The sequence below is a fragment of the Pongo abelii genome, chromosome 7 (genome assembly GCF_028885655.2).
Source record: "Pongo abelii isolate AG06213 chromosome 7, NHGRI_mPonAbe1-v2.0_pri, whole genome shotgun sequence".
NCBI lineage: Eukaryota > Metazoa > Chordata > Mammalia > Primates > Hominidae > Pongo > Pongo abelii.
This window is the reverse complement of record NC_071992.2, coordinates 105,842,828-105,858,319: the sequence shown is the minus strand read 5'-3', so window position 1 is coordinate 105,858,319 and position 15,492 is coordinate 105,842,828. Positions and strand designations below refer to the sequence as shown.

The 15,492-nt window shown below is 38.0% G+C and overlaps 1 protein-coding gene across 2 annotated transcripts in view; it reads right to left on the bottom strand.

The window, feature by feature from the left end:
- The window catches only part of DECR1 (2,4-dienoyl-CoA reductase 1), a 52,379-nt gene extending 47,677 nt beyond the window's left edge, over positions 1 to 4,702 (bottom strand). The window contains exon 1 of one of the 2 annotated variants that reach the window (XM_054519188.2): positions 2,379 to 4,702. In XM_054519188.2, coding sequence (XP_054375163.1) covers positions 2,379 to 2,543 — 165 coding nt within the window. In that variant the 5' untranslated portion in view covers positions 2,544 to 4,702. The remainder of the gene's footprint in view (positions 1 to 2,378) is intronic. The other variant, XM_024250990.3, reaches the window with a different exon arrangement.
- Positions 4,703 to 15,492: the final 10,790 nt, after the last annotated feature.

Genomic DNA, 15,492 nt, shown 5'->3' with positions numbered 1-15,492 from the left:
GTAGAGATGGGGTTTCACCACGTTCATCAGGTTGGATAGTTATTACTCTTGATAAAAACAAAAGGAAAAGAAAAATGGCAGTGTGCATGATAGTAATCAAAGAATGAATCAAAAAAAGGAAGAATGGTAAATTTTTTTTAAAGTTTCACAAAATAAACAACCTTACTACATGAGATGAATTTAGATATATCCTATTATATTCCCATTTTTTTTTTTTTTTTTTGAGATGGAGTCTCACTCTATCACCAGGTTGGACCACAGTGGCACGACCTCGGCTCACTGCAACCTCCGCCTCCCAGATTAAAGCAATTCTCCTGCCTCAGCCTCCCAAGTAGCTGGGACTACAGGCGTGCGAAACCACACCCAGCTAAATTTCGTATTTTTACTAGAGACAGGGTTTCACCATTTTGGCCAGGATAGTCTTGATCTCTTGATCTAATGATCCACCCGCCTCAGCCTCCCAAAGTGCTGTTTTGCTCCACTAAATTGATTTCAAGGCCTACTCATTGGTTATTATTTGTAGCTTAAAAAACATATATAAGACTATAGTACATTGAAGGTAGGAATGTCTTTCAACCACAAATTGCCAAAGAATGCCCAACACTTAATAGGTACTTAATTAATTAGTGTTTCCTCATAAACGACTGAATGACTGAATGTTTTCCTCAACAGAACTGAGAGCAACTTGAGAGCAGTTGAGAGCCGGGCTCGTATTTTTTAAATTTTGAGTCCCAGGGCATAGCACAGGGCCAGACACAAAGCCAGTCCTCAATAAATATTTATTAAATTGAAATGAGGCCTACTAGCCAGCAGCACAATTTAACATAGCACTTCACAAACAGGTTTTATAACAAATTAAACATTTGCCTTGGTTCTTGGTAACAAAAATATTCAAATTAGGGGTTTTAATTATAACAACTTGTATTTGCCCACAAAAACATGAAGTTCCCTGGAACAACCTCCCACATCACAGATGTAAAGACTTTTCTTCTCCCAGGAATTCAAACTTGAGGCTACATGTGCTAGGAAGGGGACAAACCACACTAACAGGTACCTCTCTTGCCTCCCAACCCCGAACCTCAAAACTTCCATATTTTTCTTCAGCAAAGGAATTTCAAAATTGTCAGATTACAATTAATTTTTAAATGAGTTCATTTTCTTCCTCTCAAACTGTATTGTCTAATGGTGTCAGAAGAGCTCGGATAAGGTCTGTATGACCTTATTACTACAATCCTAATGATGTGTGTTAAAAAATGAAATCTCTGAAGACATCACAGAGCTGTTGTAGGTTTCAAATGAGAAATGTCTCTGAAAAGTATCAGAAAATATGGGCTTCCTTTATAATGATCTATAACCCAGTTTTCACAGGGAGAGGAAAAAAATCAGCAAAACCCTAACCCTGAACAAATCTCACTTTTTAAAAGAAAGATACCTTACTTGAGGAAACCACCATACTAATTCTTTGTATTCCTATTTGGAACTACTGCTGCCCATAGTTTTTGAAAAACAACACCATGGCTGTCTATTCTATCAAATCAAAAGAAGTTTTTTCACAGTTGACATATTAATTTTTCTACCTGGCTAAAGAAAATGTGCTTTTTAGTTTACTTATTACAATTTTGTAATTTAGATGTAGGGAGGGCTTGTCTTGGATATTATTGCTGCTTTTTGTTTTTGTTTCTCTTTCTTCTTCCTAGCTGTTTTCACTTGCAGTATTTTATTTCCACTATGGGTGCAATGGAGATGCTGACAGGAGTGTGGGCCAGAGAGAGGGGGGGAAGCCAGTGTGAGACGGATCTCTCCCAGCTATACATCTGGGAAGGGGAGTCTATAAACAGCTGGGGTTTTGTTTTTGTTTCATTTTCATGATAATTTGTTTGTATTAGTGTTTAATTCCATAACTAACACATAGATGGACTTTCCTCACAACAAAGGACGTCAAAGGTCAGTGCTCGCTCGGCCTGATCCCTCTCTCACTCAAGGGGTGGACGGGCGCCGTATCCTTCCCTACCTCTTTCTACCTATTTACACACAAGTTGGAAACCTGCAGAACTGTGAAAACTTCGAAAATCACGTCTCTTCCCTATTCCCCTACACATATCAGGGCTTCATCTGACAGTGGAATACGACCCGGGCCCCAGTGCTCACTCCCGGCGTTGCCCTTCGCTCCGGGACCTGGCGGTCCTCTCTGCGCCCCAAAACGCCCTGTCCTAGCTCCATGAGCCCCAGGGACGCCAGGTCCTCTCTTTGTGCCCCAAGACCTCCTGCCCTTTCTCTTACACCCCGAGATGTCCTGTCCTCTCTCCCGCTCCCCGGGTTGCCCCGTCCTCGCTCCCTGAACCCCCGGGACGCCCTGTCCTCTTTGCGCCCCAGGATACCTTGTCCTCGTTCCCCGAGCCCCCGTGACGCCCTGTCCTCTCTCTTTGCGCGTCGGGACGCGCTGTCCTCGCTCCCCGCGCCCCCGGCCGCCTTACCCGCGGAGGAGCGAGGCCACAGGGCAGCCGGGACCCCAGAGTAAACAAAACCCTGGCCAGCAGCTTCATGTTGAGTCTCCGGAACTCGGGCCGAAAGGCGGCGCAGGCGGTTGGGCGCAGGGGGCGGGACAAAAAGAACAAAGTTCTCGGGGCTGGGAGCGCTGCCTAGGCCGCCGGGGGCTGGGACGGGGACTGGGACGCAGGCGGCGTGGACGCCCACCGGCCCTGACGTTCAGGTTCCGGCCGAGGGCGCCGCCTAGCTCGGCCTAGCTGATGCTCTTTCCTGCTCTCTGGGCCAGGAGTGCTTTGTATGGCAGAGAATGGAGGTTCTTTGCGTCCTTGAGCGGGTGGACGAACCCCCGCGCCCTGCAAGGGTTTGCAGATTGCAGCTGCGCGCCCCATACACTGCCCACCAAGGGCGAAACTCTTTTTCAGTCGTATATGTTTATCCGTTAAGTGCGTGTTTAAGTGCAGAGTGCGCGTGGCGCCAAGTCACGTATTATCAGAATAATAATATGTTGGATGTAAAACACGGCCTCACTTTCCCTAAGACCAAGAGGCTGAAAAACACCAAGGGCAGCTTCTGGCGTTTTGACTCTTCGCAGGACACACCGCCCCCTGTCGCCGGATGCAGCGTGACTCCGACCGCCCAGCCTTGGCTTTTTTCTCGAAGTTATACACACGTTAAAGGCAAACGCAGATTCAGCATATCATTCTCCATCTTAGTGTAATATACCTGTTGACACAAGGCATTAGCTCAGATCACATTTCTTTCCTCATTCGTAAAATGTGAATATTCATAGCTAATTCAGAATTTTAGATAAAAGAAGATGGGTGTTAGGCCCCAGGCTGAGGCTGATGGTAGATGATATTGGGTGTTTACTATTTGCCTGGCATTTTCCAAATGCTGATAAAGAAAGCAGCCCTTGATATTCAGAACCTGGCCTGGGACTCACAGCTAGGCCATACTAATCTATTAAACTTAAACTATCACACAGAATACCAATTCAGACAAGGCTGCTCTGCAATCATAATAAGGTGAGGCAAAGCAAGTCAACTTTATAGTTCTAAGCACCGACGAAAACAACTCATGGTGCCACCCACAAAACACCAAACACAATGTCTCTCAGCCAAAACGAGTTGCTATTTCTTTTCCAATTACAACTTTAACCTCATTCTAGTCTCCCCTACCTATAGACTTAATCTTCCTTCACTATAAGTAAGATTCATTGAGATTCTCACAGAATTGCCTGCCCTTTCTGACAACATCCATTCTAGAGTGAACCCCAACTTCCTTAGACCATCTCCTAAATCATTCGAAGTCCAAACCCTATAAGAAGTTCTTTCTAACTTTCTAACCCCTCTTACTGAGACACCCTATAATTTTTCATGGCATGTGTCCTTCACTGCAAAAAATAATAAACCAAACTAGTTCACCTGCAGATTTGTCCCTGGTGATCTTTGGCTGGAAGGTCTCGAGAGTGCCCTGAAAGCAGTATTAATTCATGGTCTCAGTGTTGGTTTTCCTGCAGCAGACTCTGAGGCCGGTATCCAGTGCAAGTGACCCATTTGAGAACTTGGGGAAGCACCAGCAGGGAAGAGAAGGTAGGCAACCCAGGTAAGTTATCCAGGCGGCTCGCAGTGGGCAACTAGAGCTTAATGCCATAGGGGAAACTCTGGGTGGAAATGGAGAACCCACGCCTCAGAGAAATCCCATCCAAGGGACGAGGGAGCTGGGGTATTAGCACACAAACTCTCACGCCAACGGTTGATGGCTGGGACTGTTGATTCCCCAGCACTCTGGCCTGTGACAGTAGCATCAGGGCTTGCTTCAGAAAAAGACCTCAAGAAAAGTGACACAGACACTATCATTGGAGTTAGATGGTGCCCTGAAATAGTGTTTACCACAAACTTAGCTGCAATAAAAGTCTGACTCCCTTTTTTGACGTTTGATTGCTGATAGTTCTTCCCCTGTTTCCCACATCTGGGCAAGTTGATAAGAAAGCCCAAACGCTCCCTCCTTTGGCGCTGGCAGCCAAGCCCTTTCTCATGTGTGGAAAGCCTTTGTCCAGCCCCATCCCCTAACCATGATAAAAACCCCAAAACATTTTTTCCTTGCTATATTAGTTTTCTAGTGCTGCTGTGAGAAAGTGTGGCAGGCCAGGTTTCACTAACGCAGGCCTCCATCACAACTTGTTTCAGTACTGAGTGGATAAGTTAAATATTAAAAGCTAAAAAAAAAAAAATTCAGTGTCCTTATACAAAGGCTGGGATGTAAGAAAAGCCCATCAACAGTTTTTCCTAGACTTTTCCTGGGCCTTAAACTTAAAGCATGACAAAATAATGAAGGAATTCTTAACAGGACCCATTTAGGATTAAACAAGTTTTATTGGAGGTCTGAAGAAACTTCCCAGGCCTCCACAAACAAGTCTGTTGGAGGTCTGAAGGAACTCCCCAAACCTCCGTAATGTAGCAGGAGACAAGATAAGGGTAATCACCCAGCACCTAGACCCATTTAGACTAAGTAAATTTACTGAGGCTCCAGAGGAAGGTCTTCAGGACTCAGACCTTAGTTATAGATTAAAAGAAGGTAATCACTTATATCTTCAGATGAATGTACACTTACATGTAGACATGTAGCTTAGAAGGTATATAAACTCTGAAAAACTTTGTAATTTTGAGTTGGTCTGGTGATAATTTCCAGGCCTTCTCCCTGTAACTGGTTACAGAAATAAAAACTTTCTTCATCCCCAGTTCATCGACATCTCATTATTGGCAGCAAGAAATAGCAGCCTGACCCTCAGTTTGGTCCGGGAACAAAACTACCACAGATTGGGTGGCTTAAATGGAAATTTGTTTTCTCACAATTCTGGAGGCCACAAGTCAGCAGAGTTGGTTTCTTGTGGAGCCACTGTGGGACCATTTTCTCCCTGTGTCTTTACATGATCCTCCTGTGTACCTTTCCATATCTAAATTGCCTCTTCTTAATAGAGGACACCAGTCATGTTGGATTAAGGCCCACCCTCAATGACCTAATTTAACTGGTATTACCTCCCTAAAGACTCTATCTCCAAATATAGCCACATTCTGACATACTGGGGGTTAAGAGTTCAATGTATATATTTGGCTGGGAGAAGAGGGAAGTAACACAATTCAGCCCAGAACACTTGCCCTCTTAAATAACTTTTAGACCAGCTTAGGAGGCATTTTCTGTCCTCCCAAAAAAACCTTGAGAATATATCAATAATAAAACTTTTCCTACGCTCTTGATATATGTATGGCGCTGTCATTCTTGACTTCCAAACCAAATTTTAAGTGGGATTCATCTTGTTTCTAAGAAGTTGCAACATTAGTGATATGGTTTGGATTTGTGTCCCTACCCAAATCTCATGTCGAATTGTAATCTCCAGTGTTGGAATTGGGGCCTGGTAGGAGGTGATTGGATCACGGGGACAGATTTCTTCCTTTGGTGCTATTCTCCTGATAGAGTTCTCAGGAGACCTAGTTGTTTAAAAGTGTGTGGCAACTCCCACCCTCTCTCTTCCTCCTGCTCCAGCTGTGTAAGACAGCGTGCTTCCCCTTCATCTTCCACCATGATTGTAAGTTTCCTGAGGCCTCTCCAGTCATGCTTCCTCTATAGCCTGCAGAACTGTGAGTCAATTAAACCTCATTTCTTTATAAATTACTCAGTATGAGGTATTTCTTTATAGTATTGTGAGAATGGAGTAACACAATAAGTAACTTAAAACAATTAATCATTTATTATCTCACAGTTCCCAGGAGTTAGGAGTCTAGGCACAGCTTAGCTGGATCCTTGGCTCTGGGTCTCAGAAGACTGCAATCACGGTGTCAACTAGGCTGTTTTTATCTGGAGGCTCAACTGGAGAAGATCCGATCCCAAGCTCATCCAGATTGTTTGCAGAATTATTTTCCTCATAACCATATAACTGACAGCCCCAGATTTTTGCTGGATGTTGGCTGGAGTTGCCTTCAGCTTCTAGAAGTCACCTCCATCCCTTCCCATGTGGGCTTCCTCAGCAGACTGCTTACTACATCAAGCCAGCAAGGATAATTTTGTACCTCAGGGAGGCCCCAGCCCATCTTTTAAGGACAATCACCAGATTAAGAGAGGCCCACTGAAAATAGTCTTAACCCCTTTTTGATTAACTAAAATCAACTGACTTGGGACTGCAAACCAAAAAGTGACTGAGGCAGGTCTCTGTGGGTTAGAGATCATTTAGCCAACTCACAAGAGCATCTGTAACCTATGCTTTTTCCAAAGGGGGTTTTGGGAAATTCTTTCTTTAAAAAAGAAAGAGCAAGCAGGAGAAAAAAAAAAAAAAAAAGGAAGAGAGGGTAGACACTGAGGCAGATGGTTCCATTCTTTTGAGGCTTGATTAGCCTCAGTAAATCTACATTTTACATAAGATAAAGTAAACATGTGAAAAGAGGGAGTAGAGGAAATTATGCTATGTCCTGGGATTATGAAATTACAGCTATCAGTTTGGGAACAATGACAACAAAAAAGACAGTATTGGTGACTGAGTTTCCAACCTTAACTTTCCTCATGGCATAGTGAGTTCGCAGTCCCTATATTCTGTTTTTCTTTCACAGGATCTTAGTTTCATCTGCACAATTCTTTCACCTTTGCCATATACTGTTAACTAGAAGTGAGTCACAGTTCCTGTCCATACTCAAGGGAAGGGAATTATACAGAGCATGAATACCAGGGACTGGGACTCATGGGACCATATTAGAATTCTGTCTACCACAACCATACACTAGACATGAAAAAGAAGTTTGCAAAAGTTTTAGGTAGACCCCCTGTATTAGTCCATTCTTGCATTCCTATAAAGAAACATCTAAGACTGAGTAATTTATAAGAAAAGAGGTTTAATTTGCTCACAGTTCTGCAGGTGGTACAGGAAGCATGGTGGCATCTGCTTCTGGGGAGGCCTCAGGAAGTTTCCACTCATGGAAGGCAAAGGGGTACACTTTTAAATGACTAGATCTCAGGAGAATTCCCTCACTATGGCGAAGATAGTACCAAGTGGAATAGTGCTAAACCATTCATGAGAAACCTGCCCCCATGATCTAATCACCTTCTACCAGGCTCCACCTCCAACACCAGGGATTACATTTCAATATATGAGATTTGGGTGGGGACACACATCCAAACTACATCACCCACACTCTACAATCTGTCAGAGGGAAATAGCTACATAAAACACTTAGGCAGCCTGGACTCTGGGTTCTGTTTTACTGTCATTCCCCAAGCTTGGTACAGAAGCAGAGGGTTGGAACCTCAAAGGAATAAACCAGTTAGGAAAAATATAACCACTAGGAACTGAAAATCAGAGAGGCCTCCCCTAAAGGCCTATATAGGACTTAGGGTCCTTCTTATGATACCGAGAGGGAAGAAAGGAGACAGGGCACTAAAAATGACTAAGGTTGAATTTCCCACAATTCCCACAATCATGGAGGAATGGATAGGGCTAGCAATGGAATTTAAATAAAATAAAATAAAATGATATTACCTTCATCCTTGAATATATGATTGAATATTTATACCACTAGCTTGTCTTGACTATGAACAGAAAAAATGGTTATATTATTTTTAATTTTTAATATTTCCTGAAATCAAAAGGCCTAAAAGTGGGGTTCATCTTGTTTCTAAGAAGAAGTTGCAACATTGGTGATATGGTTTGGATTGGTGTCCCTACCCAAATCTCATGTCGAATTGTAATCCCCAATGTTGGAATTGGGGCCTGGTGGGAGGTGATTGGATCATGAGGACAGATTTTTCCCTTTGGTGCTGTTCTTCTGATTTCCTATCTGATGGTTCAGCGTTAGTGCCTGGCAGACTCCTACACTCCAGCAATGGCTGCTCCCCTCACACACATGCCTCCTCTCCCCACTTTCACATCATCACCCTAGTATGGCTGCCTCTGACCCCATAATCAGGGGTCAGCTTTGATTTTGTTTTCTCAGGAAAAGTTACCTTGACTTCTACACTAATTCAGGCCTTCCCACTAGGGAAGCATCCAGGTTTGGTGGTACCTGAAGCTTACAAACTTTGGGAAGCCATTTAAGAAAAAGATTACAAAATTAGGTGCAAAAATGAATATTAACTTACAATATAAGAAGAAATGATAACAAATTACAAATTCCAAAAAATTCACAGTATCCTAAATTTCCCACAAATATAAGGTAATGTTTCAAACTACTTAAATGTCTAACACACCTCTAATTGTAATTTCTGTTTACATTTCGGAGCTGCATTCTCTTTGATCACCTCTTCCTTTATTGAAGATTTTATAAGCATATTTTTAATAGAGAGAATAAGGAGTTCAAGTGCTAAATCATACCTCACACAAACTTAGATTTGCCACTCACAAGACCACTACAGATTTGTATCTGGCCAAGACAGAATTTCTAAAAATTTCTATTGTATGCAATTATTATCATATTTTAAAAAAGCTTGGTGCATTCATAATAGTAAACACTAAATTGTGAATATTCCTGACGGGGACAAACTTCTGTTTTGACTATGCATCCATGAAACCATATCCTCTGCTAACAGTTTTACATAATTTGATACCAGCTTATGGCTTCATACACTTTAAACAATTCAAACTTTGCTTCTCCTCCAATTCCCATTTACTTCCAGAGCTGAGTACCACTGGACACGTCTACATTTCAATACCACCTCTGGCCCTGCACGTACATGTCACAAGGTGGGCAGAAAGTATAGTCCAGTCTGCTGGAAGACAGCCCCACCGAAGGACAGTATAGAGCATTAACTCTATACTGAAGTGACAACAAACCACACAAGTATTTCTGAATTGATCTAAGAAATAAATTAATTCCCCAATTCAGTTTAGCAGACACCCCAACTGCTGGTGACCACTCCAACATCATCCAACACGAGAGGAATTTTGACAGAAATAGGAATGGAAAGAGAATTATTTTAACTCCTTTTGTTAAAATAACTTACTTTTGTGAATTTTACTGGGAAAAAAAATGGCCCTGGGGCCTTGGAAGAGCTGTGCAAGCGAGAGGCCCTGAAATTTACTAGCTTCAGGTAAATCAGCCCTTGCCTTAGCTATATGTTTTCATAGGGCACTGAATTTCCCTTTTGGGGCTCTTATTACAATTGCAATTGCGTCTTTCTCTTACGTATTAGAGGCTGTGGGGTGGGGTGCCTACCTTTTTAAATTTACCATCCTTCTATCCCTCATATCTAGCACAATGTTTGGTGCATGGTGAGCTATCAAACACTTTGTTGAATGAGGTACTGAGACTGTTACCATTTTCTAATGAGGTTATCACAAAAGTAATTTAGAGGAGATTGTGCAGCAGTCATAGGCGCTACTAAGGAACAGATGAGGGGCATAAAACCAAGAGGCCGTTCAAAATGCAGTAAGTTACAGTATTTCCATGAGGGGGAGCCATGGAGCCTGACTTCAGTGTCTGAGGATCTATTTTTCATGAAAGCTAGTGTTTTCTCCACTTTTTCTGTGTGTCAGATTCTGCACACAGTCTGTGTACACATTTCACTAATCGTCACAAGCACTTATAAGGCTTATATTATCAGCATTTGGGAAACTGAGGCACAACACAGGTAGGCAAACTGTCCAGCTGGTAAACAACGGTGATGGAATCTGAACCCAGCCTTCTCACGCTATAGAGCCCCTGTTTTCAGCCACTGTATTTTACTCTTTGCTAGTGGGGTAGAACCTCAGGAGTCAGACTGCTGGGGTTTAAGCCAAGCTACATGTCTCACTAGATGTATAATGTTTAGCCAGTTACAAACTTTCTCATTTGATTCCCTTATCTGTGAGATGCAGATACAATAGTAAGGGTGCCAACTTCACAAGCTTCTACTCAGATTTAAATGAGATAATATATTTAAAGCACTTAGAACAGAACATGACACATACAAAACAGCCAGCAAATGCTCACTATCATCATGTACATGGAGAATGGCCAGTAATTAGCCCAGAATTAGCATAGAACCCCTGATACTACTATGTAATGATTTTTCTTTTCTCACAGAATCACAAGCTATAACTACTAAGCAAATTCAACAGGATTATTACACACGAAATAAACCACCTTAAGGGAGAAAAAGAAAAACCTACAAAAGGCCTTGCCGAAAGCATTGGTGTCTAGAAATTATGCTTAGTGGATTATAGATATAACATGTATGTTATATAATATATAATATTATATATTATATAATATATATTAGATGTAATATATATTAGATGTAATATATAATATATATTATATATAATATATATCTATAATATGTAATATATAATATATAATATTAATATATGATATATATCATATATGATATATCATATATAATATATGATATATATCATATATATGATATATCATATATAATATATGATATATATCATATATATTATGTATATCATATATAATATATGATATATATGATATATCATATATATAATATATAATAATATATATTAGATGTAATATATAATAATATATATTAGATGTAATATATAATATATAAGATGTAATATATATTATATATTAGACGTAATATATAATATATATTAGATGTAATATATAACATATTATATATTAGAAGTAATATATAACATATAATATATATTACATGTAATATATGTAATATGTTATATTATATGTAATATATGTAATATGTTATATATTATATATTATATGTAATATATGTAATATATGTAATACATGTAATTACATGTAATATATGTAATATATGTAATATATGTAATTACATGTAATACATGTAATATATTACATGTAATATATTATATATTACATGTAATATATTATATGTAATATGTAATATATTATATGTAATATATTATATATTATATATATGTTATATATTATATATTCTATGTAATATATATTCTATATTCTATGTAATATATTCTATATTCTATATTCTATGTAATATATTATATATTCTATATTCTATGTAATATATTACATATTATATATTCTATGTAATATATTATATATTATATGTAATATATATTCTATGTAATATATTATATATTACATGTAATATATTATATATTATATATTATATATTATATGTTATATATTATATATTATATATTATATGTTATATATTATATATTATATGTTATATAGGTAATATATTATACATTGTATGTAATATATAATATATTATATGTAATATACACAATATATTATATATTATATGTCATATATGTAATATATTATATATTGTATGTAATATATATGTAATATACACAATATATTATATATTATATGTAATACATTATATATTACATATAATATTACATATTATATGTTATATATTACATATAATATTACATATTATATGTTATATATTACATATAATATTACATATATATAATATATAACATATAATATCGTAATATATACTATAGATTACATGTAATATATAACATAATATTGTAATATATACTATAGATTGCGTGTAATATATACTATAGATTGCATGTAATATATTATATATAATATATGATATATAATATATAATATCATATATAATATATAATAGATGTAATATATAATATATAATGTAATATGTTATATATTATATAATATATTACATATATTATGTAACATGTAATATATAATATATAGTATATGTAACGTAATATATGATATATTGCGTGTAATATATAATACATAATATAGTACGTGTAATATATAATACATAATATAGTACGTGTAATATATAATACATAATATAGTACGTGTAATATATAATACAGTACGTGTAATATATAATACATAATATAGTACGTGTAATATATAATACATAATATAGTACGTGTAATATATAATACATAATATAGTACGTGTAATATATAATATATAATATAGTACGTGTAATATATAATATATAATATAGTATGTGTAATATATAATATATAATATATTACATGTAATATGTAACATATAATATATGTAATATATAATATATTACGTGTAATATATTGTATAATATATAATATATAACATGTAATATATCGTATTATATAATATATATAATATATTACATGTAATATATCGTATAATATATAATGTTACATGTAATATATCGTACTATATATAATATATTACATGTAATATATTGTATAATATATAATATATGTAATATATATTACATATATATGTATGTGTATATATACATATAATCATATGTATATATGATTATTAGACCTGTGTTGTTACCAAGCAACAGATAGAAATTGTGGGGTCTCAGTTTTCCTTCATCACTCTGCCACTACCATCTTTCATCCTGGCAATCAGACAATAAGTTGGGCTAAGTTATAGTATTTCCCAGCAGGGAAGAACTGGGCCTGATAAAGGAGGGAGGTGGCTTTACCCAGAAGGAGCTGTAGAACCCTGCCAACATGCAACAGCTGCAACAAGACAGTACTGATGGGACTGCCTTCTGAGGATGCTGAACAAGAGGAGAGTGGAAAGTAAATTTGTATGAGAGAGAGTTTATTGATTTGAGAGCAGTCTCCAGGGAGAGAGGATCGAACATTCTAGCAAGGACTCTGGGAAACATTGCTATCATGCTTCTATGACGGCTTTTAGAAGTTTGTGGAAAAGTGGTGGCCCACACTAAGAGAAGTAAAAATGCCACAGCTGCCATGGCAGATGGTAGAAGTAGGGATCAAACTGCTCAGGGAAATGGGTATGCTAGAGTGGCCATATTATATAAGGCTGGAAACCCCCCAGATGTCAAAATTAAGAGACATGGAATTCTCTGGTGAGAAGGGCACCAGCATCACTGAGAAGCTCAGTGGTAGGTCTCCTCTGTAGGTCATGGTTGATGATAAAAGATGCTGTTATGGAATTGAGTTCCCAGATAGGACTGGGGATAATAGAATCCTGAAATAATAGAGGCCAGCTGGTGGTACTTAACCATCAGAATGGTATAATTATCTTGATTGGCAAGATTGAAGTGGTAGCAGAGCTCTTGACCCAGAGCAAGCTTAAAAGATGCTTAATAGAATAAGGCACCCCTATGGGGAAAGACAGTTAACCAAGAGTAAACTCAATCTGTTCAGTGAACAGGTATCAAGAATGGAAGACACAAGACTCAGAGCAGCAGCCTCAATAAAATGTCACACTCTCTTTCCAAATTTCCTGACTTGAGCCACTTTACCAATCCAGAACCCATTGCCTGGTGGAGAGGCAGGACTGCCAGTAAGAAGGACCCTGCAATTCCATAGCAAGAATACATGGTAATGACCTCCCCAGACCCCACCCTACTCTCAGTCTTTCCCTTAAGGGACCTATAGCCATTCACTTGGAAAATCATACACTGAGGAAAAGAGAATGCCCAAATACTTGGAGGGCTGTGGGACATGATCATTATTGATACCCATGAACCCAAAATATTATGACTCCTGGTTAAAGCAGAGGTATTCAGAAGCCAGAGAGTTAAGGGAGTCCTTGTCCAGGTCTGGCATATAGTGGGTCCACCGAACACAGACTTACGTGGTGGTCATTTCCCTAGTTCCCAAATATATAATTGAAATGAACTTCCTTGGTAGTTCTTACAATACCCACCTCAGCTCCTTGGCCTATAGGGTAAGAGCTATCAACGTGGGCAAGGCCAACAGGGAGCAGCCTCAAATTGTACAGCCATGACAGTGAGCAAGAACAATATAGGGGAATGATAGGTATTAGTGCTTTCTTTTTGGCTCCCTTTATATCTCCATTTAATTCATCATACTTGACCTACAAAAGCCTGACAGTTCCTGGAGAATAAACAGCTGGACTACTGCAATCAACAAAGTAATAATCCTAATTAGAGCTGCTCTACCAGATGTGAAATCTTTACAAGAGCAGAGCAATATGACCTCAGGCAACAGGTTTGGGGTGATTGATATGATCACATGTGCTTCCCCAACCTTATCGGAAAGTAGAATCCAAAAGTGCTCATATTTAATTAGAACAAATAATAGAAAATACTTGCAATGTTGACCCAGAGCTAAGTTGTATCTCCTTAACCTCTATCATAATGTAGTCCCAAGAGACCTGAAGTGTCTGGACATGCTGCAGAACATCCCACTGTTCTACTACAGTGATGGTATTATGCTCGCCAGATTGGATGAGCAAGGATTTGGCAAACAGGTTGGAGGTCTTGGTGAGATATGTATACTTCAGAGTGTGGAAGAAAATTCCTGCAAAATGTTGATGCTTCACTAAATCAGTGAAATTTAGGGATTCTATGATGCAGAGCATACTTTTGTGTGTCCTACTTAAGAAAGATCTGCCTACTTTGAAATCATGTTTTCTTCCACTAATATTTATTATTTTACTTTCATATTTAAATTATGATTCATCTGGAATTTAGATGAATTCTAATTCATCTAAATGAATTAGAATTCATCTAAATGAATTAGGGGAATCAGTCTTCATTTCCTGTGTTGTTAACACATTTCTGTGCCATGTTAATAAACGGGATCATTTATTTGTGGGGTGGGGTGGGGTCACGTGAGACATTCCTTTGTTGCCCTGTAATCACCTTCGAAAAATCAAATTACCTTATGTGTCCACTTTTTTTAGGTCCCTCTATTCTGACTCATTTGCCTGTTTTCTATCCTTGTACCAAGCAAACACTGACTTAATAACTGTAACTTTATAATAGATCTTGGTACTTCATAATTTAAATACTCCAGCTTTGTTCTTCAAAATTGCCTTGGCTATTCTAGGCATTTGCATTTCCATATAAATGTTAGAATCTGCTTATCCATTTCTACTCAAAAAAAGCATTTGAGATTACTGAAGTTACATTGAATCTATAAAGAAATTTTGGGGGAAATGACATCTTAACGATCTGTGAACATGATCCATTATCCTTGCATTTATTTAGGACTTTTAAAACTTTCTGTCAATAATGTTACGTAGTCAATAATGTTTTGTATTATGTAGTTTGATCGATGTATTA